At 43.1% G+C, this 25,659-nt stretch overlaps 1 protein-coding gene across 4 annotated transcripts in view; it reads left to right on the top strand.

The window, feature by feature from the left end:
- agrn (agrin) overlaps positions 1 to 25,659 on the top strand; it is a 255,636-nt gene that overhangs the window by 169,850 nt on the left and 60,127 nt on the right. For all 4 annotated transcript variants that reach the window (XM_042408571.1, XM_042408572.1, XM_042408574.1 and 1 more), the window contains 6 exons: positions 192 to 416; positions 2,549 to 2,773; positions 6,484 to 6,690; positions 17,029 to 17,250; positions 24,478 to 24,675; positions 25,189 to 25,389. In XM_042408571.1, the coding sequence (XP_042264505.1) occupies positions 192 to 416; positions 2,549 to 2,773; positions 6,484 to 6,690; positions 17,029 to 17,250; positions 24,478 to 24,675; positions 25,189 to 25,389 (1,278 nt within the window). The remainder of the gene's footprint in view (positions 1 to 191; positions 417 to 2,548; positions 2,774 to 6,483; positions 6,691 to 17,028; positions 17,251 to 24,477; positions 24,676 to 25,188; positions 25,390 to 25,659) is intronic.

Here is a 25,659-nt window from a genome sequence, read left to right as displayed (position 1 = left end):
AATATCTGCGCCGGGCCTCCAAAAGTGCACCGGCAGAGCCACTTAAATGAGGTGGCCTGTCAGCTACGATGTGCTTCAGCGTACAGTAGCGGTGAGCGTCCCGGAGTGCAGCTGGTTGACACGTGTACACGGTTGTAAGAACCCATCTGCGTTTGACTAAACCTTGTTTTCATGTCTGTCCCTTCCCGCAGCTCTGAAGGACCCCTGCACCGAGGTGACCTGTAGCTACGGCAGCACCTGTGTCCAGTCGTCAGATGGCTTGTCGGCTAAATGCATGTGCCCCCTCGGCTGCGAGGGCACACCGGAGAAGACTGTGTGCGGCAGTGATGGAAAGGACTACCGCAACGAGTGCGAGCTTCATCAGCACGCCTGCAAGAACCAGAAGAACATACGAGTGCAATACCAAGGGCACTGCGGTGAGCTCTCTCCTCATGTTTTCTTCTGATTAATCATTTGTATCATTTATCAATTGGGCGTCCCGACAATAAGCTGCGCAAGATTTTCTAGATTAGTTTGATGAGCCCAAAACCCAAAGATATTGAACTTACATTGATATAATCAAGGACAGAAGAAGAAAATTCTCACATCTGAGATGCTGGAACCAGAAAACATTTGGCAAATTGATTGAAAAAGATGCTCCTCTCCTTTTCCTCTCTTCTCTTCTCCTCACTCTGTTTACTACGTCTCGCTTTTGTTGTTGTTTCTCCTTCACGTGTTCCATTTACTTACGGCACGCCTCTGCTAATTCTCATTTTTCATTCAGGTTGCTTTGCTTCACACAGGTACTCCTGCGGTGCGAATTGTTGTTTTCTCTAAGTAGGTCTTCAGAGCTGTCGTTTTTGTCAGGCCCAGCTTTTTTTTTGCTTATCCTTGTTATCATCCGGCGATAGTTGTTTACTCCCAAGGCACTCGACTTTGAGGGTTTTTTTTTTTTTTGTGTTGTTTTTGTTGTGGCAAGCCAGATGGAGGAAAAGGAACAGCAGACACAAACTTCATCTCCTAGCAGCAGGAGCCTCTGGGAGACAGAGCTGGGTGGTGGGCAATGGGAGATGGATGTGCAGGTCTGCCAGCGGAAGGTTGGGCGCATAAATCCAGCCTCAGAGTCGGCCCAGGGGATCTGAGTTGCCCCGTCCTCCCTGGAGAGGGCCGAGGCTCAGGGGAGCAGTCGGCCTTGATGGTCCTCTAAATCTTCCTTCAGCCATTTCATCTAAAGCCTTGGCTATTTCAAGTTGCTAACCCTAGCCAGATGAATGCAGTTGATTTATCCACACCGCTAGTTTTTGCAGCAAACAGGCCATTCTTTTTGAAATGACCCTCCTTGCTCAGCTAGACGAAGGCTTGGATCGTGGAAGGCGTTCTTCTCGGTTAATGGGGGGTAATGGTCTTTCTCTCAGATAATGGTCTAGTTGGCAGATGAAGCGCTGTGTTATGCAGATACACTGCATGCATTAAGATAAAACCCCCGTTTGCTAGGTCGCTAGTCTCCGCAAGCCTTTGCATGGTGCTGATAGAGAACAATCCGAGGCCTGGCCGCGGTCACTCCGCTTCCCAACCTTCTGTAGCCAAACCGCTCTGTCCCTTTTTATGTTCCTGCATTGTCGCTCTTTGTATTGCTGCCAGAGGTCTTTGGAAACCATTTCCCCTTATTCTCCCTTTGTCATTCTCTTTCTCTTCCTTTCCTTGATGATAGGGTGTTTCATCCTTGGTATGTTTTGAATGACTCGCCGGCAGCTTGGCAGTGATTTAATATGTCACGGTGCTACATAAATCCTTTGTCTTCCCACATGCTGAAAGCGTGGCGAGCAGGATAAAGCCCGGGCTCCTGTTTCAAGGAGTAACAGCCCCCATCCCACACATCCACAAACCAATTCCATTATGATCACGGACTGATACGGCCGAGCGTGCCAGACCGACGCTCCCCTGGAAGGAGGGAGGTGCCAGGGAGCGAATCAAACCGACCGTCTCTTCATCCATTTGCTTGTCTCCCCTTCACATCCAAGGTCCCACTCTGAGCTGCTCTCAGCTGCTGGGCTACTGATAATATCTGTGGAACAGCGGTGATGGAGGATCATGTCTCTTCTCTCCCTCTACCCTTCCTTAGTCCTCTCTTCTCTTCTCTTCCCCTTGAATTTACTAAACTAATATTGTCAAACAAACAGCAGTTAATGCATTCAGCCTATACTGAGGTGATTATTTGATGTGAAAAACATGTGGCAGGTATATTGTTGTTTACCGCAAATTAAAAACTGGCTTACCAAACAGGACGTAAGGACGTTACTTTGGAAAAGAATTGAACAGTTGCCAGTTGTCAGGCAATTAAGCCAGGACACATCATATCCTGTTATATTTTTAATGTGTTTTTCTTCTGCCAAGCTATTGTTGTTCCATCCACAGAGAACCAAATGATGGACAGAAGAGATGTTTTTAAATAAAGCTTTTATGTTCAATCCCCAGGGTCTAATTAACATAAACAGATTTTTAATGTTATTTCCCAAATTAAATTGTGCTACATTCTGTTCAGTTCATATTCATATCCATGTCTCCACAGACCCGTGTAAAGACAGCGAGAACAGTCTGAACACAATGTGCCGGGTCGAGGCCCACACCCGCCAGCCCCTCATCTACAGCCCACCGGAATCATGCCCCCCAAGTCTGGAGCCACTGTGCGCCAGCGACGGCCAAACCTACCGCAGCGAGTGCGCCATGACATCTACAGGCATTCAGAAAGGCATCAAGCTCAGGAAGATCCATGCAGGACCGTGCAGAAGGCAGGGTAAGCTCACACAATAATTACACTGAGATCTTCCTTTCCTCCTCTTCTTATCCTGTCCAATATTTGTAGAAACCATGGAATTAAAGATTATGTCCAAATGTGGCATCGTGTGCATCATTTTGCTGTTTTTTCCTTTTGTCGCCCCCCCCGCCCTTCATTTAGTCAACTTCTTGATGATTTCCTCTTGTTCTTTTTGTTTTTTCATGACTTCCTTCCATTGCTGTAGTTGTGACTAGCTTCACTAGCTTCACCTTGATAGCCATTAGCTTGTGGGGCTACTGTTGGCCTTCACAATATGCCACGGCAGCATTAATTCAGCACCCTGCGTCAATGGGCAGCAACAAATAGAAAACGGATTGCCCTCCAAATCAGTAAATAGAACATGAAACTCATCAATGTAAAACAATACATCAACAATAAGTCAAGACAAAACTAGGTTATAAGCCAAGTAGACCTGTGAATATCAGTCTTTTCAATTAAAAACCGGTAAGAATCTAATATAAGTATAATAAAGTATAAATAGAGCATATTGTCTTACCCTCAGCAGTGCTTTCTTCTGGTCTTCTTCGCCACAAACTCCTTGATTGTGTCTTTCTACGGCTCGAAGAATGTCATGCAGTCACACAGTCTACTTTTAACAAAGGAAAGTTTAGAGAGAGATCGCTCTCAGCTCGCGTTGGTGACTGGAATGGTGAGGAAAAGCGTAGAGCTGTGTCCATCACACGGTCTGCAATTTTTGAGCTTTTGAGTTTGAGCAGTTCAACTGCTGATGTATTCACCTCATTGCACTAAAAAACTCCCAATATTGAATCGTTTCTGCCACAAAGCCCTCCTCCAAGTCCATGTGACATTTTTTTGTCCTTTAACTTTGACAAGAAAACTTTAGATGCTGCTTGGTACCGTGCTGCCATGTTCAAACCAACGTAATGACGTAATGACATGTTTTTATAAAGAGTGTTGAAACACAGCGAGATGATTTACTCCTCATCATGTCTGCCACCTCACAGGTAGCTTACCAGTAGTCTCCTACATCGTGTTTACTGTGGGGTTTTTTTTTGTTTGTTTTGTTTTGTTTTGTTCTAAGCTCATGTCTTGTGAGGCCCCTGAGACCTGGGGCCTTGAGCTCGGGGCTTAAGCCTCAGTAAGCCTGTGCATTAAAGCACCATTGCAGTAAGTTTCACACCCCAATAGTGTCCCAGATTTGAGGGTTTTTAGCTTTTAGTTCCCACTGTTTTGCCCACAGGACACTATCACTATATGTAACTTTCACAACAGACTGCAGGCTCTATGGAAAGTTACATAAATATGAAAGTGTGAAAAATGAAAATATACAGAACTGTATGTATGGATAGATTTCACCCTCATCTTTTTAGTCATTGTGGTCATTTTCAAAAATATGTAAAAACAATGCTGACACAATGCATGAGTCATGAAACATCTGCATTACATTGTCATACAGGCAAGCATTCACACATGTCACATGATTTGAACAGGTGCAGGCGAACTAGCATTAAAATCTATATTCCACTCCATGGCACAGAGATAAATGACTCTAAGGTCTCGGGTCTGTACTGTATCCATGCAAGCAGTAGCCTTCTGCAGCCTGATAAGAGCCTCCAGGGCTGTTATCTGTGCTATTAGAACAGGGGGTTTAAGCCTTAGTCAACAAAGAGCTGTCAGCTTTTACTGTACGTCTGATAGCCATCAGAAAAAAATCCAATTTTCCCACTGTGTCATCGGCAGGGCCTAGCAAAGACACGGCTGTGTAGGTTTACGGCAGTGATGTGGGGAGACCCCCGCCCATGTACTGAGAACCCCAACAACACCAAAGATAAGAATAGATCACTGTTGGACGCCCTTTTGTACAGTCAACAATAGAGGCTGATACACACATTTGTTTTTACACACCCTGGTTATCCCGTCCGCTCTGCTTGACGGGCTGATGGAGTAGTGTTAGGGCTTAAAATTGCACAAATCTCGATCTAAGTAGCACTGTGAGCTTGTGTTTGCGTGTCAGTCCGTGTGCGGACACGAGCGTGCGTGCAAGTGAAGGAACTAGGGTCCCCGTTTTATCTGCTATGCCTTTTCAAATGAAAGAATAATTCAATTTGAAACAGAGATCCATGAAATCATATCCCAAAGCAAATTACAAATTGGTAACTAATGAAAATGGCCATTTCGACTTGTAACCATGACATTGCACATCCTTGTAGCCCTCTCACTCAGATACAGCAGCAATGTAATTAAGTGTGGCATGACAGGCTTTTAAAGAAAGGAGAAGAAGGAATTGAATTGCTGTACAAATTTGATCCACTGATCAGGAATGAAATAAATTCGAAGCCTAGTGAGCGCCTCCAGAACAGAAGCCTGCTTCAAATTGGATTTTCTCACTTCAATGGCAAATTTGCCATTTCACATTACCAGTATTTCTTTCTTTTTTCTTAATTTCCGCAGTAGATTTCTGCTTAGTGAGTCAAAATGTAATGAATATAATAGTTTAGACTTTAATTTGACCCCAAAATGAAATTCTCGAGTTAGAGTTCCCCAATTTTATTAAAGTTATTCAGAAACTTGAATGCATTAACAATCTCAATATTATTAAGTGTCACTTCATACAATAAGTTGCAAGGTTTTTTTTTTTCTCCTCCCGTGGTTCGAGTTGAAATAAAAGCAATAAAAGTGAGGGGAACTTTGGGGAAAAGCCTTTTCTTAACTGACAGAAATACAGTAATATTCACCTGAATCAAAACTAAAGCTACTGTATTTTGATTAAATCTAGTTACTCACGGGCTGCTCTCACTTATTCACAATCCAATCTCTGGTGTGGTTGGAGCAGTCGGTTCTGTCATGATGGTAAATTACTCTCAAAATTCACTTGAAGTTCATTTCCACAAAATATTAACTGTTTTTTTTTCACCTAATGTGCTTTGAACTAAAAGACCACAGGAATACCGAACACTTAAAATAAACTGAAACTTACAAACACCCTCTAAAAAGTTTTGTTTCCCGTCGGCTGACTTGTTTCATTTATCAGACCTTACACTCGTTATTTATACCATTTGACTAAAATTAAATTCCTTTGTGATTTTATTATCTATAATTGTGAACAGGCTAATCCATTCTTCTTGGAATTACTAATTATTGTATTAATACTCAATTAACTGACATATCTTCATTTCTGATGTGTGGTTAAAACAGTTTCTATGTGTTTCTGCAGAAGGCTAAACCTCTGCTGCTGAAAGATAAGCTTTTACACGCGCTACCAATGACATCAATTCACCTTAACATGTAATTACTGTTTGGATGGAAACTGATTTATTTCTCTGCGGTTGGAGCAGCGGTGTCACACAGCAGGAAGAACAATCAGTTTAACACTTTTCTAGCTTGAAATGCTATTTTTTTATGCTTGCTGAGTACTTCTGTTGTCCTTTCCTCTGTGGCGATCAGTCTCACATACTGTCACAAAATTGGCAGTAGGACTCGGCCTTATCAGTGTACATACAGATGGGTGACAAATTAAAGGAAAAACCTGAATAAATGAGTAGAAGCACATAACAAATGCAGATGCTTCCGTACAAGGGATCACTTGTTCAATTGTACATTTGGGAGGCAGCTGTTTAATTGACACATGACGCTGAATAGAAACACACAAGTATAGACTATACATAGATGCTGGATTCATTTGTTTTCTACCCGTCTCCTTCTTCCAGAGGAGTGTAAGGAGGAGTGTCTCTTCAACGCCGTGTGTCTGGTGGAGCAGCTGACCGCCCGCTGCTCCTGCGATCCCATCGAGTGCGACGGGACTTACAAGCCTGTTTGCGGCAAGGACGGCCACACCTACACCAACGACTGTGTGCGACGCAAGGCGGAGTGTCTGGGCAGGACCCTCATCCCCATCAAGCACCAAGGGCCTTGTGGTGAGTGGAGCTGGAGGATTGGGAAAGAGGGGTTGACAGCTCCCATGGGGCCTCATAAGAACTAATGCTATTTTCTCTTATTCTTCTGTGTCTTCCTCTGCTTATATTCAATGTGTTGTCCCTGTCTTTATCTTCCAGGCCTACTGTGTGTATGTCTGTACTTTAGACTTTACTGAGAAGTGTCTGAAATGGTTCAGTGATGCTCTCTGAAGGGGGGAGGGGTAAAAAGGCAGGACTTGTATGCCTTCCTTATAAAAACCCGTGCCTTCACTTCTCCACCCGTTCACCTCCCATCCATCTCCTCATCCCTGTCACGCTTCATCCCTCCATCTCAAAACACACACACACACCCAAAAATGAAACACCACCTTCATGTTTCATTCATCCGCTCTCTGTCTTCTACTCCTTCACTAGTGCCAGTCTTCCACTTCGGTGGCTTTTTGTCATTTTCTTCTTCTCTGTCTTTGTCTTTTTGTCTTGTATGTTGCTTTTCTTGTATAAAAAAAAGCTATTCTTTCTTGTTTCAGTGCGTCAGTCAGTCTGTCTGTCTGTCTTTGTCCATGTGGCCGTCTTCCTGGCTGTCTGGCCGCAGGTGGAAAGTAGGGTCACCCAGTGGGCGACCTCATCAGGCGGACTCTGAGGGGTGAAGCCCTTGCCCTCATTCCGAGTGGACCTAACAGGAGGGGTCTTGTACTGCTGTCTTTTTCCTCTCACTCCTTCTGTCTTTGTGTGTCTCTTTGTGTCATTATTGTCCTTCTGTTCTCCCTCCTGCAAAGATGTGATCCGTGAGGTTGGAGAAATCTTCCTCTCTCTCCCTGCTCTCTGTGTTTTATGCCCTGTCTAACTAAAAAGAAAAAAGCTCCTTCTGTTCCTACCTGCCTAACTACTGCTCACCTCTGACTCCTTCCTCTCTGCATGCTGTAGTGCACGCCAGCTCCTAACCTCATGGCCTCCTGAACAGTCCCTCTCCCCATCATCAGGACTATCTCATAAAAGCTTGCAACTGTCCGATGAATGCAAAAACCTCTGTTCCCTACCATTTGTGAGCATAAAAGCTGCTCCAGGGTTGGAGTTCGACTGCATTTCGTTGAATCCTTTTGAGTCCCTTATATTAAATCCATTTAGGTCTACCTCTCAGCAGCTGAAAGTAACTTAAGCAAAAAGTACTCGACTAAAACTCCAAAATTCAGCTGAACCACTTTTATTGGCTGAGAAGGTAGAAAGACTTCAGTTTTGGTGGTGACCAGATTAGTGCTCAAAACGTGTGGCTACAACCTGAAAATGAGATTAATAGCCGTAGATATTAAATATTGATTAAAGTTACTACAAGGAACTTTCATGGTGTGTTGATTTTAGCGGCCCCTGTGGACAAAAGTGGTAGTGTTTCCTGGAATGAAGACTGCGTTTGCCACGAGCACCACTGGAATCCATTTAGAATAACTATATAGAAATAGCCCATCTTCTCACTGATGGTCTCATTTGCTCATATAGGTCATATAGAGGCATCATGAGACTGTTTCATAACCAGTTAAAAATTCCTTGTAGTAACTTTAAATATGTATCTGACATGTTGAAATAACAGGTGTAGTCTACTTACTTTCGTACACCTTATTTTTCACCAGCAACCTTCTCCAAATTCTGAAAGTCTTGATTCAGAAGCAGTAAGTTAATCAAATCACTGGTATCACATGCATTAATCTTTAAGATCCCGACCCTTAAAATTGACCTGATCAACGAGATCTTCTCAGCCAGACTTCAGCATCGTATAGACATCAGCTAGTGGAGAGCATATGGAATCCTTAGACAGCAACCAAGAATTGTTTTTGGAGTTTGGGGATAAGTTACTGATGTCAGTGATATAAATTAGCTACAGCTGACATCATCCGCAGCTGGCAATGTTTGCCCTTTTAACCAGCACAAAACAAAACAGTCTACATCATAAAATATATGTCTAATACCAACATCCAGTGGTAATGAAAGACATAGTGCGTCTGTTATGTAGTGAGGCAGAAAGTAAAGGGTAGAGCTCAGGTCATCTAATATATCAGATTCAATAAGAGATTTGTTAGCCTCTGAGCTTAGTGAATCAGCGTATTATATTAACCGGAGGCCGAATACAAAATGGAAACGACTATTGAAAACAAATCTGTACACATTTCAGATGGGTCAATTTGAGAGAAATTATAAAATGGGAAAACTATTCAGAAACTCAGAATTTCCTTTTTTTTTGTGCATCTTCACAAGTACACATTGAAATAACTTGTTGTTTCCTGTCAAAAATACATGTTTTTATAGATAGATAAAAAAATGAAACCCTCACATTTCTTACTGATCTGTGCTTAACACATCTTTCACTTATTTGTACTTCCTTTAGTGAAAAAGTGTATTATATTTCCTACATGTGTATTTTCAGGCATAACATTTACAGTTTATTTGGCCAAATGCTTCTCTGATAATTTGAGGAAATATGAATACCTGGTATTGTGTGAAACTCTTACTGATTTGGAAGCATTTTTACCCATTCCCATCTTACCCCGATTACCCAGCATGCATTAAAAATGCCACTGCACATGCTGCTCGGTGTCACATTACCTCAATCGGGAAATCTACACGGCAGATATGTTGTGTAAAATTGTCCAGAGTTGCACTCCACATTATAGTTATTGGTGTAACGGAGGCCAATAAAACAAGCGAGATCTGCCCGTCCTCCAGGCGTCGGGGTGGAGCTGAATACCAAAGTTATCTCCAGTTGTCAGCGTCAGGAGACACCAGCGCTCATTAGCATTATTCAGCCGTCTGAGCTGTGCATAAATTAAGTAGTGGAAATGGCAGTGCGAGCGCTTATGTGTTTTGCTGTGTTTCATTATTTCTGGCAAATGGTGTCTGAGTCCTGCCCCCTCCCCTGTTTGTTTAGTTATTTTACTTTCTGTCTCTCTCTTCATCCTTCCTCCCCTCCCCTGCGCAGCCAAGCCGTCAGCGACTGGTAGTATGTTTCTTTAATGCATTTTTATTGACATTTGCATATTTTTTCAAAACAGAGCAGCACAAACGCCAACCCCCTGATTCGGTTTTAATTAAACATCAAAAGAGGCAAGCGTAGGTGCCCACTGAGACTGTTGGTTTAGTCAGACAGATGATACAGTACGCACACAAGGACTGTGTGTGTATGTGTGTGCGTCATTCTTTCTTTCTTTCTCTTTCTTTCTTTCTTTTTTTCCTTTCTTACTTCTTTCCTTCCTTCCTGTCTTCCCTTCTCTGTCCCTCATGTCCTTTCGATGTTTTTTACTGCCAGTTTGTTTGTAGAACTGAGTCCAGATTAGATAGTGGTCCCTCTCTGTGATAAAAGACTGTAGAGATTCACAACTCTGACAAACACCGGGAAGGATACGTGCACAGTTTCGTCTGCGCGCGTGTTTCCGTCTTCTGAAAAGACTGACTTGTCGATCAGTAGCGCGCACTGATCAGGCGGCCGGCGCATAAACTGTGTACAGTGCGAGACACACGCATCCATTGTGCTCCGTCGTGCTTGTGCTATGACAGTGACTGGCGGTGTCAAAAGACGCTTTCACAATGACCGCTGTGTCATCCTGGTACACAAACACACACACATGCACCACCTTGAGACTTCAGACAAAGTTTCATTTGTCTGAAAAGGAAGAGTTTGATATATTAAATTATCATTATTTGATAAATAATGATCTCGTTTCTCGTTTCATTGGCTGAGTGGTGCGTGGGGCGGGGTGATCGATCGTCCTGCCAGCTGTCAAACGGATGAAATTCTCCAGATCTGACACCGTCATAAATCTCCTTTCATGCGGGTGACAGCACCTAACGTTGCCCCTCCCCTGTCGGTTCTCGCCCCCACAAAGAATCATCATGCAAAGGACCCACGTGTCCATAATGTCCTGACCGCCGTCCTTCCCAGGGAACAATCTGATTGATATCGAAAGCTCTTCAATTTCGAGACGCAGACAACGAGATGCTGTTTAGCTGATTAACTTACGTCCGGTCAGAGTCACAAATCTTCAAAATGCCAGAGAACGCTCGGGAACACGTGAGCCTGTGAAGGATTTGCCGGAAGTGAATCAGAACGGGCTGCTGGGAAAGAGGGTGAATAGGTCTGCAGCCTTGGATCTGAGATAGAATATAAAAGCACTGTGACACTGGAGGAAGAAAAGATGTCATCACCAGATAAACAGATGAGATGACAAAGCAGCTCACGCAGCAGCAACAGTTAAAAGAGATCACAAGTTGTTTTTTTTGTTTTTTTTACCCAGGACTTTTCGTCATGCTTGACATCATTTGATCGATTTTGTTGGAATTCTCATCACCTTCACTATAGAGCTTTTACCAGTACACACACACACACAAAAATTGATTAAAACATTTCAGCCTCACACTACAATAGAACCTGCCATCATCCACTGTCTGATTAAAAAGCGAGAAATATCTGCTACAGTTAATTTATAATTGATTGTAAATCCATACAGATGGTTTCGATTAGTCATTTCACAGCGTGGAACACGTACGGAATATTTTTCAGGCTGAAGCAATGAAATCCTGTTTTTTTCTCCTTCCCATGTGATGTCAGCACAGCAGGGTACCAGCACCAAGTAAATAAGGAAGTGTGTGTGTAATGTGGGCTGTTGTAGCAGAGATGTTGTGATAATTTTTCAGCTTTATTTAGAGGAACAAGCACAGGCTCCCAAATATTTTATTCTCTCTTTTATTTTTCAGTTTTTTTTTCCAGTACGACAAGTCACCCAGGGCAACCATGAGTTCAAAGTTCAACTCAAATTTTGACCGTCATGCAAAAGGAAGTCAGTCTGAGATGGCTTTATAGCAGCTTATCAACAGAATTGTGATACTTCAAACTGTTAAGCTGCGACATGCTGAATTCATGAATTTGGCAGGAAAGGCACAGAAAGTGGGCCACATCTCTGCAGTGCTTTCACCAATAATGATCAAAATTGTTTAGTGGGTCCTCAGCTCCTCATTGTACCTGTGTGTAATGTACTCTGCTTAATGTGCTTTTCCTTGGCCCCTGGATTTACCGCCTGCGGCTTTATGGAAAGATATTTGGAGCTGCAGCGTTGAGTGTTACTGTGTTGAAAAGACATGCGTTGTTCCCGCCGTGCGTGTGTGTGTGTATAATGGACAGCGGCGCTCCCAGTAAGCTGAAGCGACAGAAAGCTCTATAGTGAAGTAAAAAAGTATGAAATGAATTAGTAATTGTTGGGAGGTTTTCACCTGGACTTCCACTGAGGGGAAAACGAGATTTTTTTTCAAAATAACTTGAAAATAAATAATTTTCAAAAAAGAAAATCAATGAATTCAATTTCAGAAAGTCCAACTGTGTATAAAACGAATTACCTTTACGATAAAAATGTTTTCAGTGTTGGCCCAAGTTGTATCACATCTTACTTCCTGCCCAGTGGGTTTTTTTTCAAGCAGCTGCTGCTATTTTAGTGCACATTCAGTAGTACTTTGATTCAATGGAAGAGACTACAGGAGTGTGAAGTGGCTCACCACAACTCCCTGGAGCCTGTTGACGTACTGCCCTCACGGCTGGTGTTAGTGGAATAGGAAGTGGAAAGGAGTTTCTAAATTGGTAGTTAGGCTATTCATAAAATAGAAATGCAAGCAGGAGTGTGACTTTTGAGAGTGTAGAGGAAGATAAATCTGTAAAATCACTAAAACAGACAGTCTGAGAAGAACACGCTGGCAGACAAACTAGAAGTGAACAAATGAAAGAGCTACTTTTGCGGACACAAATTCTTTATTCACGGCTCTTTTGTCATTTCGTGTGTACACAGCTGAGAGTGTGTGTGTGTATGCGCGCGCGTGCGTGTGTGAGTGCCTGATTGCAAGTGCAGAAAATCTCAAGCGAGTTGCTTGAAATGTGTTGCTCGTCGCCTCCGGAGGTTAACACAAAATCACTCAGCGGTAGACGCATTGTCATTGACAAAGAGCTCTGCAAAGCAGGAAAGGAAAATCAGTCACCTTAGGTGTCAAGACTCTGTGCCGAATATTTTATCATTTGCATGTTTATTTGATGAGCATCTCCGCCTGCGTGCCGACGCACAGCCGCGGTGATTGGACTCACAAACAGTCGTGGAGCTTGAGTATGTAAGTCAGCCTAAGATCACCGGTGCTGTTTTTCCTAATCAAGTTAATTAGAGGAAGTGCTGTGGGAGCCAGATTGACAGCAGCCAGGGACCGCCAGTCCACTTACTGTGGCCCACAGGCTGTCATTGTGCAGAAATTGCAGAGAAATGTGGGTCAACAAGGTGTCAGAAGTGACTCGAGGCACTGTAGGTGTTACGCACCGTCAAGCTCTAATCAATCACGCAGTTCTTCCAATTTTCTGTTTTCCATTTGATGTGTTTCCTCTGAGCCCTTCCTGATAGGAGATACAACAAATATTGAGCTTGTCGTTCTACGCTCTTTTCTTTTACATACATCATTCTTTGATAAATCTTCAAAATCACTTTGGAACTTCTAGAGGCACACACATCCTGATGATTAAATCACTCGTTTGGAAGAGTGTTTAGATATCATCTCACCTCTGATAGACACGTCACAAGATCAGGGATCTCAGCTTGTCTCACTTCTTTCCCAACGCTGTTTTTGCTTGTCTCCATTTTGAAGAGCAGCACGTTCTTAGTTGTAAATGCACAAAGAGGCTTCGACTCACCTCCTGTCTGTGATAAGTATTCAGTGGTAGACAGACACAGCCTGCGGGTATGCCTTTTGCTGTATGCTAATATAGCGTTTTCTCTCCACCTCCCTTTCCCTTGACTAATATGATACATAAATGTTTTTAATACGAGGGGGGGCAGAGGGAGTCGGATCAAAGCGCTCCAGGTGAAGAAACCCAAAAGGCGGGGCTTGCTGTAGATTGGCTTCGCCCCATTGGAGTCCTGTGTTGTAATGGGGTGCAGTTATTGGTAATTCTCTCTGCCAGTTGGCTACTGCAAGCATCACCTGGATTACACTGATTCACTGCCCTGCATAATATAGGGAACGATTTGGAATTGCACACGGACACGAGGGGGAAAGTCCAATTAACATATGTATGAGCTAAGCGGAGATGGGAGGAAGCTCTCGCCAAAATAATCTCCCAGCATTTTACTGACATGTTACAGGGGGGGTTAACAGTGTACGACTGCTCACTACAGCAACCACACAAACACAGCCAGCGTTCTGCCAGAGCTTGCTGTGCCATCACACCGACCTAACGAGGGGTTGTTAAGCTTTAGAACTTACACTGTGGCGTCCTCGCCACTTTACCTGTCACATAACACCACTAAGTGGGCAGTAATGATACTTCAGGCAGACAAGGAAGCAGATATCCGGACATCAGAAGAATGTGTTCTCTCAATATTCGATGTGGACGGCCAGTGCCTCTGCCGGGGGAAGTTGATGTAGCGCGGCCTAACCTGAAGTAATCCCCTCCGAGTCCTAAAGCAGTTGGCTGTGCCATTAAAATACCACACTAATTAAAACAGAAAAGTTACATGGTCGCTGGCAGGAGAGGATACAGACTGAGGTGACACCCAGAATGTAAAGTCCTGTCAACCGGCGTGGTGGTACAGAAACAGAGCTGAGTCCACACTAGCAGAGCAGAATCCTTGATTAGAAAGAATTATTCATGTTTTTTTTTTTTTCACAGTTTCCCCTGACTTTTCCCTTCTGTCACAGCAGACCAGTCACTGCACCTGCTCAGACACTAAAACAATGATTTGGCTACTCAGCTTATGTGTTTGGCACTGCAGATGTTCCCATTCAACTGTCAAGCTAATTTCCACATATAAATAGCTTGGTTTAAACCCAGCAACTTTGGTTTATTCTGGACCTGGCTGACAGAAACACTGATACATGCATGAAGAGATGGATTTAAGTGCTTGGGAGAAAACCAGGGAGAGAAAGAGGAAGCTGGAACTTGTGAACACCATCCCACAAGCCTTAGTTGTGACCGGCTGCCATTTCAAAGCTTCTGCCTGCATCCAAGAAGAGAGAGAGAGAGAGAGAGAGAGAGAAAAAGACAGCTTCAGTTTTTAACTGTGCCATAAGATTTTTACACTTGGGGAATTTTGTCTTCCTTTTTTCTTTTACACCCTCTCCAGTTAATAAATCAGGCGGAAATTTTGCCCCCCAGAGGTAGAGGATGATAAAAAATTAGTTTTGGAGGGGAGTTCTTTCATCTTTTTTTATGTGTGTGAAACAAAGAGAATGGGAGACAAAAGGCGTTATCGGAGGCTGCAGTTGGGCTTTAGGAGCCCGTCCTTGGGAAGTGGGCTGGTGAACTTTTATGGAGGCCAAGGTTGTACAGTTAAGCTCGGATCACAAGCTTACGACCATTACACACACTGGCACACACAGACGAGGTGTTGAAAGGAGATCACGGGGAATCAATTGTTTTTGAAGCTGTACCAAATTCAGCATGGCTTGAATAGCTTACATATTTATGGGATACCTTCCAGCTCTTTGAATCAGCAGCATGGCATTAAAACAGAAAAATAAGTATCTGTATTCCACCTTCTCCGGGAAGATTTGTTTAATTACAGCCGCAACTTAGTCGGAAAAACAGTAGGAGATAATGAACGCTCTATTCTACCCCTCTTCACTTTTAGCTGTTTTAATTTCCATACCTTAGTTTCTAATATAATTTGGAAAGATGGTACACAGAATTGATTTTAGGATGTTGAGGTGACATTGATCCTTACCTCACATACCCCTCCCATCACCCTAATCAGAGCGAAACAAGCTAATTGCCTCTGTCTGTTCTGTGCTATCAGTTGATCATTTACCCCAGCATTAGCGAGTAGAGGCACTGCTAAATGTTTCTGAGCTGATAAACGAATCATACATCTCCAGCGCATGCTAAGTCGCCCCCCGTGATGCCATCTAATCCCATAATGGTCACGATAATGACAGAGCCATGGGTGGCGTCATTACAAGGGGCAGTTTCCATGACAGCAACATCCCCCCCCCCCCCCCACCCCGCCCCCTAACAACAACTAAAGCAAGAGGTAGAGTGCACAAGAGAAGTTTTGTTTTGACTTTGTGTGTAAAATGCACCTCTTTCCATTTTCACCAGCGCTTCTCATCAAAAAAAAAATTTTGATGCCTCCGTCTGCTTTTTTCCTGTAATCTGCAGACACACCACATTTAGCTGAGTGATCCATCCCTCATGCGTGAAGCTTTCCAAATGAAAATCACTGTGGAGCTGGGCTATCGCTTCCTGCTTACTCTTGATACCGGAGTGAACACCCTCCTAGTTCAAGGCATCTACGTTCAACCATCAAACCAAGCCCTCAACACACACACACACACACACACACACACACACACACTCTCCATATACTCCGCCATGTAATATTTTCATTGACACATAAAGCTATTAGGAACTGGTTGAATCAGGGTGGCAGGCTATGATCAAAGGATTGTTCCTACTGTTTTTCCGGTTTCCTCTCTCTCCCGATCAAGTCAGGTTATATCAGCCCAACCTACACCCATCTGCCACTACCGAGAATCACAGGTGCAAAATCCAGCGCTCATTTTAATGAAGTCATGCTGGAGCTAGTGCGTTAGAGGGAGAGACTGAAGCAGACACCTCTCTGTGATGTTCACATTTCATATCTGCTTCTGCCCAGGAGCTTGCCTTTTTTGAATTATTAAGCAGAGAGCTCTTTCTTCTCTTTGCCTGTGTCTTTTTTTTTCTATCTCTTTCTCCATTCTCTACATTTTCTCTCTCTCTCTCTCTCTCTCTCGTCCTGGTGCTTTTTCCTTTTCTCACTCCTCCATGTCAGTTTAACCAGCTTTGGCTGAAGCGGTGGCTCTCACTGAGATGCAAATGGCAGCCTTTGAAGGTACACGTTGCGAAGGTCAATTAATCCAGGCATTTTCTTGCCTGGAAAAAAAAAGTCTGTGCAACCATTGTTCGTAGGCTGTTTCATCTCTATTGTGCCACAGGGCCGTGTTTTTATCCGCTGTCCTCTTGCCACCGGATTCAGACTCTTCAAAGATTCAGGATACATCAGGCACAAAGGCAAGGAAATGACATAGTAAGCTGAGGAAGCAGAGTTGTCACAGGAATAGGGCTGTATTGCATATTCCTTCATATCTCTTTTGCTCCCACAACCCTTCCTAACGCAAAACCTGCAGTTCTCCATGTAGCTATACTCTAACTTACCTCCCTGTCACCTATGCCCTTTCCAGCCCCAGACCTTTCTCCAACCTCTACTTTATATTCTTCCCACTTCTCATCGATCCTGTTCAGTATCCGCCCCCCCTCTAACTTTGCTCTCTATCTCTTGGGTGGTCGGCCTTCAGATCTCAACGTACTGAGCCCCTGCTTGGATAAGGTGTGCGATCATGGGGCGGTGTGCGTGGTCAAGAACAACGAGCCGGTGTGCGAGTGCCCCGAGGCCTGCCCGCAAACGTCCGACCCGGTGTGTGGATCCGACGGCCACAGTTACGGCAGCCCCTGCGAGATGCGAGCCATGGGTTGTGCCCTTCAGAAGGCCATTCTCATCCAACACAAAGGACCCTGCGGTGAGTAACTGAACAGCAAAACACCACAGAGTTACAAAAGTTAAGTGCTGGCACCTCATTCATGTATTGCCGGTGAGATTTGTTTTCATACGTTATGCAATCACATTACTCCATACAGTCATTTACAGTGCAGTCATGAAATCACTATGAAATGCTTTGAATCATAGCTCACAGGTAGGAAAAAATCTCTCCTTGTGGAATATACTTCAGCTCAAATGAATTGATAGTGCTACTGTGTGTTACCCATCTGCAAAAATGTGATCCACATATCTTAACAATTAACACATATGGAATTAAAGTCATCTATATTCAATCTAAGAGAGTCAAAACACTCCTCTGATCTGTTAAGGAATTTCCTGATCCCTTGTCCATTACTCTCCAACTCTTCCTCCTCCTCCTCCTCCCTTCTATACCAACACCAAAAGTCCAATTTGCCTGTTTTGACCTTTAAGTGAAGATGCACTTTACTCGTGATGAAAGAGAGCACGGGGCATACTTGTCTGTAATTGGGGACATGAGTCCCTTGGCTTTGTCTTGCAGTGCTGGAGTATCAGTTAGTCATTAGTACACCAGCGACAGCGGGGCTTCAAGTGGTAAAAATATCTTCAGATTCAGTATGCGGGCACACAGCCATAAGGACAGATTTTTACAGCATGGTAAACCCACTTAGTGAATACTCTAGATGGCTTAATGCCATCTTGGAAGGCCAATTTTCCCATGGAGTCTAATTGGTGATTGAGTATTTTTCCTTGTCTACCATCAAGCCATTTGCTTTTCACACATACCGGGCAGAAGTACAGCTGTTAGCCCCTTGGCCCAACTCTCTCAGTTACCTCATTCACTCAGTTTTACTAAAATCATTTTTTTCCTGCATATTTTGAAGATCATAACAATAAAAATAAGTTGGCCTCTGCGGTGCTGTATTTGTGGATGGGCTGAGCAGTTAGAATGATCAATACAACTGAATTAGTCTCAATTTGCTGGTATGAAACTGTACAGCGTTTTATCCTGAAATGTGCAAACAGTTTATGGGTTGAGTTTGTCTGTATGCACTAGTCTGATTGTTTTGTAAAATGAGTAGGGCCTTGAGTTTTCTTTCAGTATGGAGTAGATGACAGGGTTAGTTGTTGGAGAGGTCCTCTATGGATTCTGTTCTTTCACTGCCTGCCCATTTATTGCATCTGTCATTTTCCTGTCCCAGCCTGCTCTAAATTGAAATCCATTGTGTAAGGATGTATGCCAACAGGAAATGGAGCAAGAGCAGTTGGTGGGAAGGCGGGCTTACTCAATTTGATGTGCCATACCGCAGGTAGATGGCAGGTCTGTCGGCCCGGGGTCCCCCGGCGGTAACGAATAGTCTTTATTTTAAAAAGCGAGAGGCAGAGCGAGCTGGCGGAGTGGTGGGCCCCGTCTGTAATCCAGCACTATAGATGGTTCTTGGCTCCCAGAGGAACAGGCCTGCGTCAGCGCAATGGTGCCATAAAAATGCTGAGGCACTGGCTTGCCAGGCGTGAGCCAGCCGAGGAATGATGACGATGATAATGTGGGTTATTTCTGGGCTGTTTGCACAGCTTTACTGGGCTTTATTCAGCACCATAACAACTGACTGACTTAAGCTATTATCTCACCTAATTATCACAGGCTATTCCCTCCTCTAATATACTATACATCTTTATGGAGCAGAAAAGGAGAGAGAGGAGGAGAACATATGCTGCCTTCAGGTGCTGTCGGAAGTATCTGATTTAAAACTTGAAGGCAAGAAGCCAAGAAAGCAGTGAATAAAGTGAACATTTTCTGTGATACCCAGAATAAGCGATAATTTGCATCATTGCATGCTATATCTATTATGTCAATTTATTGATTTGGTTTTCACTTTTTTTTTAAAGGTATGCTATGCAGGATTTGATGGTTGCTGTTTGTAAACACAACATTCAAAGTTGGCCCCTCCTCTCCGGCTCAATGACACCAGAGCGAACAGAGAGAGAGAGAGCAACGGTAGCGAGAACAAAGCAGTGAATCAGATAAAATATAAAATTTATAAATAAAGCACCGCACCACTGCTGAAAGCATTTAGGGGAAACACTGAAGCACATAATAAAACACAGCAATGTAACCAACGTTTTTTTTTTTCTAGAGTCCTGACCTCACACCCTGCACACTGTGATTGGCTGGGGGCTACACACCCACTGCCCAAAGGCAGATGCCCAGAAGCGTTCCAAACACAGCAAAATAATAAGAGAATACAGGCAGAGGGCAGGGTCTCTGTAGATACATACACTGCCACACACTTCTAATGGGTCATAAGTGATGACTGAGAGGGATTATTTTTATGAGTCTGTACATTGTTTCTTAGGAAAATCCTGCCTGGTATGCCTTTAATAACATGTTCAGCCTTATATTCTGCAATGTCAAGTAGCTCTTTTCGTATGTGTGATATCCAAAATAGCCATCAAAAAGTTATATTTGTTGACTGGCTTTGTTTTGTTATTTCCATCCAAATGCACTATAATGGGCTAGCTGTCAGATTTATGGCTTCTAGACTCAAAAATAGGAGCTTAGGAGAGGCAGCTGAGGGCAGCAATAGTTTAAGAGGTGAGAGAGGTGCCACAATAGGGAAATAACTGTGCATGTGTGCTTAAATGTGTGTGTGTGTGTGTGTGTGTATGGCTTACTACTGGCTCTCATGGGTCCAGCCATAATTTCATTTCCTTCCCTTGGGGCTTGAAAAATAGCAGTTATCTACAGTATATGGCTCAGGTGCCACCCGATAGCGATATGAGTGACATTTGTTATTATTCTGAGATTTTTCCTCCTCTTGCTTTTGAGTGGCGGGCAACCTTGTAAGGTGGGCTAGAAGAGGTGCGCTCAGTCAATAGACCCCCCAGCTGGATATCAGTCGCCTCAGAAAAAGGGTCATTCATACGGCTTTACTCAAACAGATGAGAGCAGAGGCGCCGGAATCATTTGAGAAAAGGAAATAACAAATTCCCCTTTTTTTCTCCCACAGGTGTTGGAAATGATATACACTGTTGAGTAAGAAATATAGGTCACACCAGCAGCATGAGAGGTTGGAGAAAGAGAAAGAGAAGAGAGCAGAGGAAAGAGGGAGGGGAAAGTAATAAATGCAGGGAAGGAGGTAGATGGAGGTAAATAAGATGAGGAGGAGCAGAGAAAATGGGGGGGCAGAGTTAATAGTGTACCGGTCTGGCAGGAATCGACAGGGGAGTTGTTATCACCTAGGCATGTTCACAAGCCTTCAAAACACAAACCAACCTACTTCTTTCTGCTTAATCCTGAGGTAATACTCTGCCCAGACCCCCTCAGCCGCAATTCAGTTTTTTTTTTCCTGGTGAGGATATCAACAAAAAGCCGTAAAGCTGGAGGGTGTTTGCTTTTTTTCTTCTCAATGGCTCAATCCTTCACGCTTTCAAGGCCACTTTTTTATACCAACCTGCCCATATTCCTCACTCTTACCTCCAAAACCACAAACACTGCCACCAAACACAAGAGAGACTGTCACAGTGCAAGAACCAACATCAGAGGCTCCCAAATTTGGGACCAAGAGACTTCAAGGAGACCTTCATGAAATTCTAGCAGGTCTTCAACAAAAGAAAAAAGTTTGGGAACTTCTGCATACCTTTTTCTTTATGCCCACCTTAGATATAGCATCTTTGTGTTACCCTGTCATATACAGAGCCTAAAAACATCAACGTTAGTGCTGGTCCCTAAAACATTTTGCAGTGACCCACAAAATTGTCTGTATTATTTCTGATAAATCAATGCATGACCATAAAAATTTCCATTACATAAGAGATGGTATTTGAAAGCTGCTCATGTGACACAATCATATTTGGTTCTTAGCTGTTACACTCTGTACATTTTAAATATGTAAAGTTAAATTAAATATGTAAAGTCAATCCCCAATATGTATTAAATACAGTTAAACGTTGTATTTGATTTACAGTACAGCTTCAGACAATTTAGAAGTGTAGATTTCCCAGGTACCAAAATGGCTTGGCCCAACAATGGTCTAAATTAAGCACACCATGTTGTCAAGACGCCAGACTTCTGATGAATGCCGCACAAGTATCATCCCAACTACACTGGTCTGGGTGCCAGAGCTGGCTCAAAGCTTCTCTGAGTATTGTTGAGTGTTGCTCATTCGAAGCCATAAAACATACATACAAATCTGGCAGCCATGAATAGAGGTAGGTCATATTTGGTGTCAACTCTGAATCGCAACCTGAATCGAATGAGGTGGGTTACCTGGCTTGTCTTGCTCTAAAGTTTTTACAATGTTTGGTTCACTCTTCAAGCAAGTTTTTTGGATACAGTTTGAATTAGAGTTTATTTCAACTGGCATGACAAGGTCTTAAAATATCTTACTTTGATCTTCGACACACTGTGTCACACTCTTCTGTTTTCCTAGGCCAGAGACTTTCTTGCATTTGTGGACATGAAATGTATTTGAAAGAGATGAAAGATACGAGGTTCTAATGTTAGCACACTAGCACTCACTGTTATCATCATAATGCCTAGCCTGCAACACTTTTTCACCTTAAAGTTTAAACTTTTTATAGTTGTGAGGTTGTCTGCCCACAGAAAGAGAAATACACAGTTTTTCACTGAAATTCAAAATTAGACAGACATGGAGGTGACTGAATCGGAGACAACAGAAAATTGACATCTCAACATTACCAGTAATCGTGACATTTCTCCTTCTTCACCGGGCTGTGAGCTGAAGGTCCCCTCCTTTTCTGTCTTTTTTGCGATGCATGTTGTCTGGAGGATCAGGCAGTGCGGAGAGCCAGGTGCGAGGGGCAGGAGCTGATAAAGAAGCGAGGCTGCTATCAGAACACAGGGCCTGATAAAGGACAACACTCACCACCGCCACTTGCTGATTTATAGCCGCCGCAACCCGAGAGGAGCCACGACCATAGCAACCCCCATTTTACTGACACTTATATTTTAAGCTGATTTGCTCATTTTTCTTCCACAATACCCAAGCTATTGTAAAGCCCCTTCATCTAATACAGTTTTTCTTACAAAACTTCCAAACTATTTATTCAGGGTGATAAATGATCAGACTTAAACTACTATTCTTCTTCACCAAACTCAGAAAACTACTTCGCTATAGAGCTTGCTTTGTGCACAAGAGCACTGTATTGTTGAAAGAGGAAAAGGCCTCCCCAAACTGTTGCCACAAAATTGGAAGCACATTTTTGTCTGAAAAATAATTTTATGCTGTTGCATTAAGATTTGCCTTAATTTGAACAAATGATCCCAAATAGTCCCAGACCAACAGAAAAGGTGTCCACATATTTTGGACGGTACGACTATATATTTGGTCCTGCAAGCTCTGTATTTTTTTATTTCTATTTGTCATTCTAAATATCTAATGCTGCTCATTACAGTACATTGCGTAATAAATGCTATACACTGCCACATCCAGCTCATAGTCAGGGCTGTTAATCCAAGAAGGGAGTGAATACCAGAACTAGATGAAGAGATGAAGGAAATGAAAGACTCTAAGAGAGTTATAAACAGATTAATAATGTGGAAGGTTCCAGCGGCTAGCCTCGCCTCTCTCAATTAGTGCTAAATCAGCGGCGGTTATTAGCCTACCCCTAATTGAATGTGATCGCGAGCTGTGCTAATGCAATCCTCCAGGTGTAATTGGTGTCAGAAGGAGAGGTGCTGCTAGCCCTGTCTATCTACGAGGCCTCGCATTTGCCGGCTCATTCGTTCCTGCCCCCATCTGACATCAGTCAGTACCCTGAACATGTCTGATCCTGCCTTGCTGTTTCTTCAGGGAAAAACTTTGCCTCCAGAAGCAGGCAATTCCTCAAGTGATGATCCAAGTGAATCCTCCAGTTAATAAAGAAAGAATCAAAAGCTCTCTAAGCCTTGTGGGTATCTCAACACTGTCTTTCGGAGAGAAAATACAGATATCGTCTGCCATGTTCAGTCTTGAAGTTCAGTGGAAAATAGCATATTTATAAGCAGATATGACCAGCCTTACAAAATGATAAATACAATCAGGAAAGTGTGATTTTTCTCCCTCAGTTTTGATCAGTCTCCTGGTACCTGCTGCTCAGAAGCATCCCCAAAAGATAGCGCTGTCGCCATGCTTCCCAATAGAGATGTTAAGAGCCAGGTGATGTGCAGTACCTGGCTTTCACTAGATACAGCAATTGGCATTCAGGCCAAAGAGTTCAATTCTTGTCTCATCAGAGCAGAGAATCTCTTCCTTCATGCTTTCAGAGTACTTTAAGTGTCATTTGGGAAACTCCAGGCAGGCTATCATGTGGCTTTTTCTCAGGAGCAACTTCAGTTTTGACCAATTTCCCATAAAGTTCTGATTGATGAGTGCTGCAGAGACAGTTGTCGTTTTGGCAGCTTCTCCAGTTGCTAAGGAAATCTGAAACTCTGAGTTTCAGCTCTACAAAGAGTCGGGGTTGTTGAGTCGAATCCTAACTGTGGAGAGTTTTTTTTTTTGAATTTCATGGTTTGGTTTTTAGCTCTCACATGCATACAGTATGAACCATGACACTTTTTAATAGTCAGGTGTGTGCCTCCCTCAAGTATTTCAAATCAATTGAATTTTTCTCATGTGGACTGTAATAATGTTTTACACTGATTCTACACTCAGTATGGAAACTTTGCATCTCTGCACTTTTATCGGTGCTGCCTCTATTATTTGCATCTGTACCTATTTAATTGTTTTATGGCTGTTGTTTATATGGTGATTGTTAAATAGCATTTTGGAGCTATCTTTATGGCACAATAACATTATGATAATGGAAGTATTGACCACAAAAGTGCATTATAATTATTGTCATGACCTTAGAGAGGTAGTTTTATGTGCATACATACATTAAAAAGATTAATGATGGGGAGCAATGAATGTGTACTCAGGCAAAATTTGATTTCTTTGCAATTTTATATCCATTTGAGAGATATTTCAAGGCTCATCAACAAAACTACACACTACAGTAAAAGAAATTTGAAATGCACTGAAATACTTGTACAGATTAATGATATGAAATTAATGTGATCCAATTAAAGCCCTATCACACAACAATATATGAAAAGTGCGGCAGGGACTCAACATTTTCCTAATTCAGGGTATTTATTAGAGCCCACTTGCCACCAAAGTCGTGTGAAAATAGCTGATACACCCACACTAAGCCTTTGCCTAAACCTTTCTTCCTTATCTCCATCTAGATGAGACTTGTGCCAACTGCTCCTTTGGGGCAATCTGTGATGCCCAGAGTGGGCAGTGTGTTTGTGCATCGGAGTGTGTGGAGTCCCACCAGCCCGTGTGTGGCAGCGATGGCACTACCTACAACAGCGAGTGTGAGCTGCATGTGCGGGCCTGCAAAGAACAGATGGACCTCCGAGTGGTCAGCCAGGGAGAGTGCAGTAAGTATCGCTTACATTTTCATGTCCAAAACTCAGTTATTGTTTTTGAATCCCAATATCAAATGGAGAATGATAAATATTTTTGGCATGAGCATGAATCCTGGGTGAGCAGAGTTTAGATGCGTGACGTGCGCGGTGAAAAAACACTCAAGATGTGTGAAGTGAAGTTCTCTAAAAGTGGATATATAAAATACAGCCCGACAGGAACCTCACCGAGCTGGAGGCGGGTAGTTCATATTCTAACGAACTAGTCAAAAATTGAATTGCAGGATAGTGAGATGTGCAATTACTAAGGGAACATGTTTATGTCAGTTTTAAGAGAGGGATATATTACCAGAGGAAGTGGCATGCATGACAATTAGGGAGAAAAAGAGAAGTATCATTTAAATATGCATCCCAGAGAAGCATTTTAACGTGTGGTGTGAATGAAATACATCAAAATTCCATGAATATTTCCTCTTATTCATTGACCCATCATGCTCTGACTGTCCCTTTGCTGTGTGTGTAATTCAGAAACATGCGGCAGCACTGTTTGTGCCTGGGGCGCGCGGTGTGTCCAGAATAAGTGCGAGTGCCCACAGTGCTCAGGCGAGGCCTTCTCTCCGGTGTGTGGAAGTGACGGCACTACCTACGACAATGAGTGTGAACTTCACGTGTCCTCCTGCATGCAGAAGAGGAGAATTGATGTGGCAAAGCGCGGCAGCTGTGATGAAGGTAGGAAATGGACTTTGAAATGGTGTAATTATGCTAACCAATCGGCCATTGAAATGGTGTAATTATCTTTATCAACTGACCTGTGCTACAGTATTCAGTCATCTGGATTTTCATAATGGTTGCATATGCCACCAGCAGCATGCCAACAGGCTAGGAAAGATGAACTGAAAGTCATACTGCGTGTCCATAAACAAAACCTGTTTCAGGGAACAGAAATGACTTCTGGGTGATTAAGTGCAGGTCAGCTGTACATTTAGAAACAATATCTTC

Source organism: Thunnus maccoyii, chromosome 4 (genome assembly GCF_910596095.1).
Source record: "Thunnus maccoyii chromosome 4, fThuMac1.1, whole genome shotgun sequence".
In the NCBI taxonomy this organism is placed as follows: domain Eukaryota; kingdom Metazoa; phylum Chordata; class Actinopteri; order Scombriformes; family Scombridae; genus Thunnus; species Thunnus maccoyii.
Note: the sequence above shows the minus strand (reverse complement) of the source record. Positions and strands in the feature narration are given on the sequence as shown.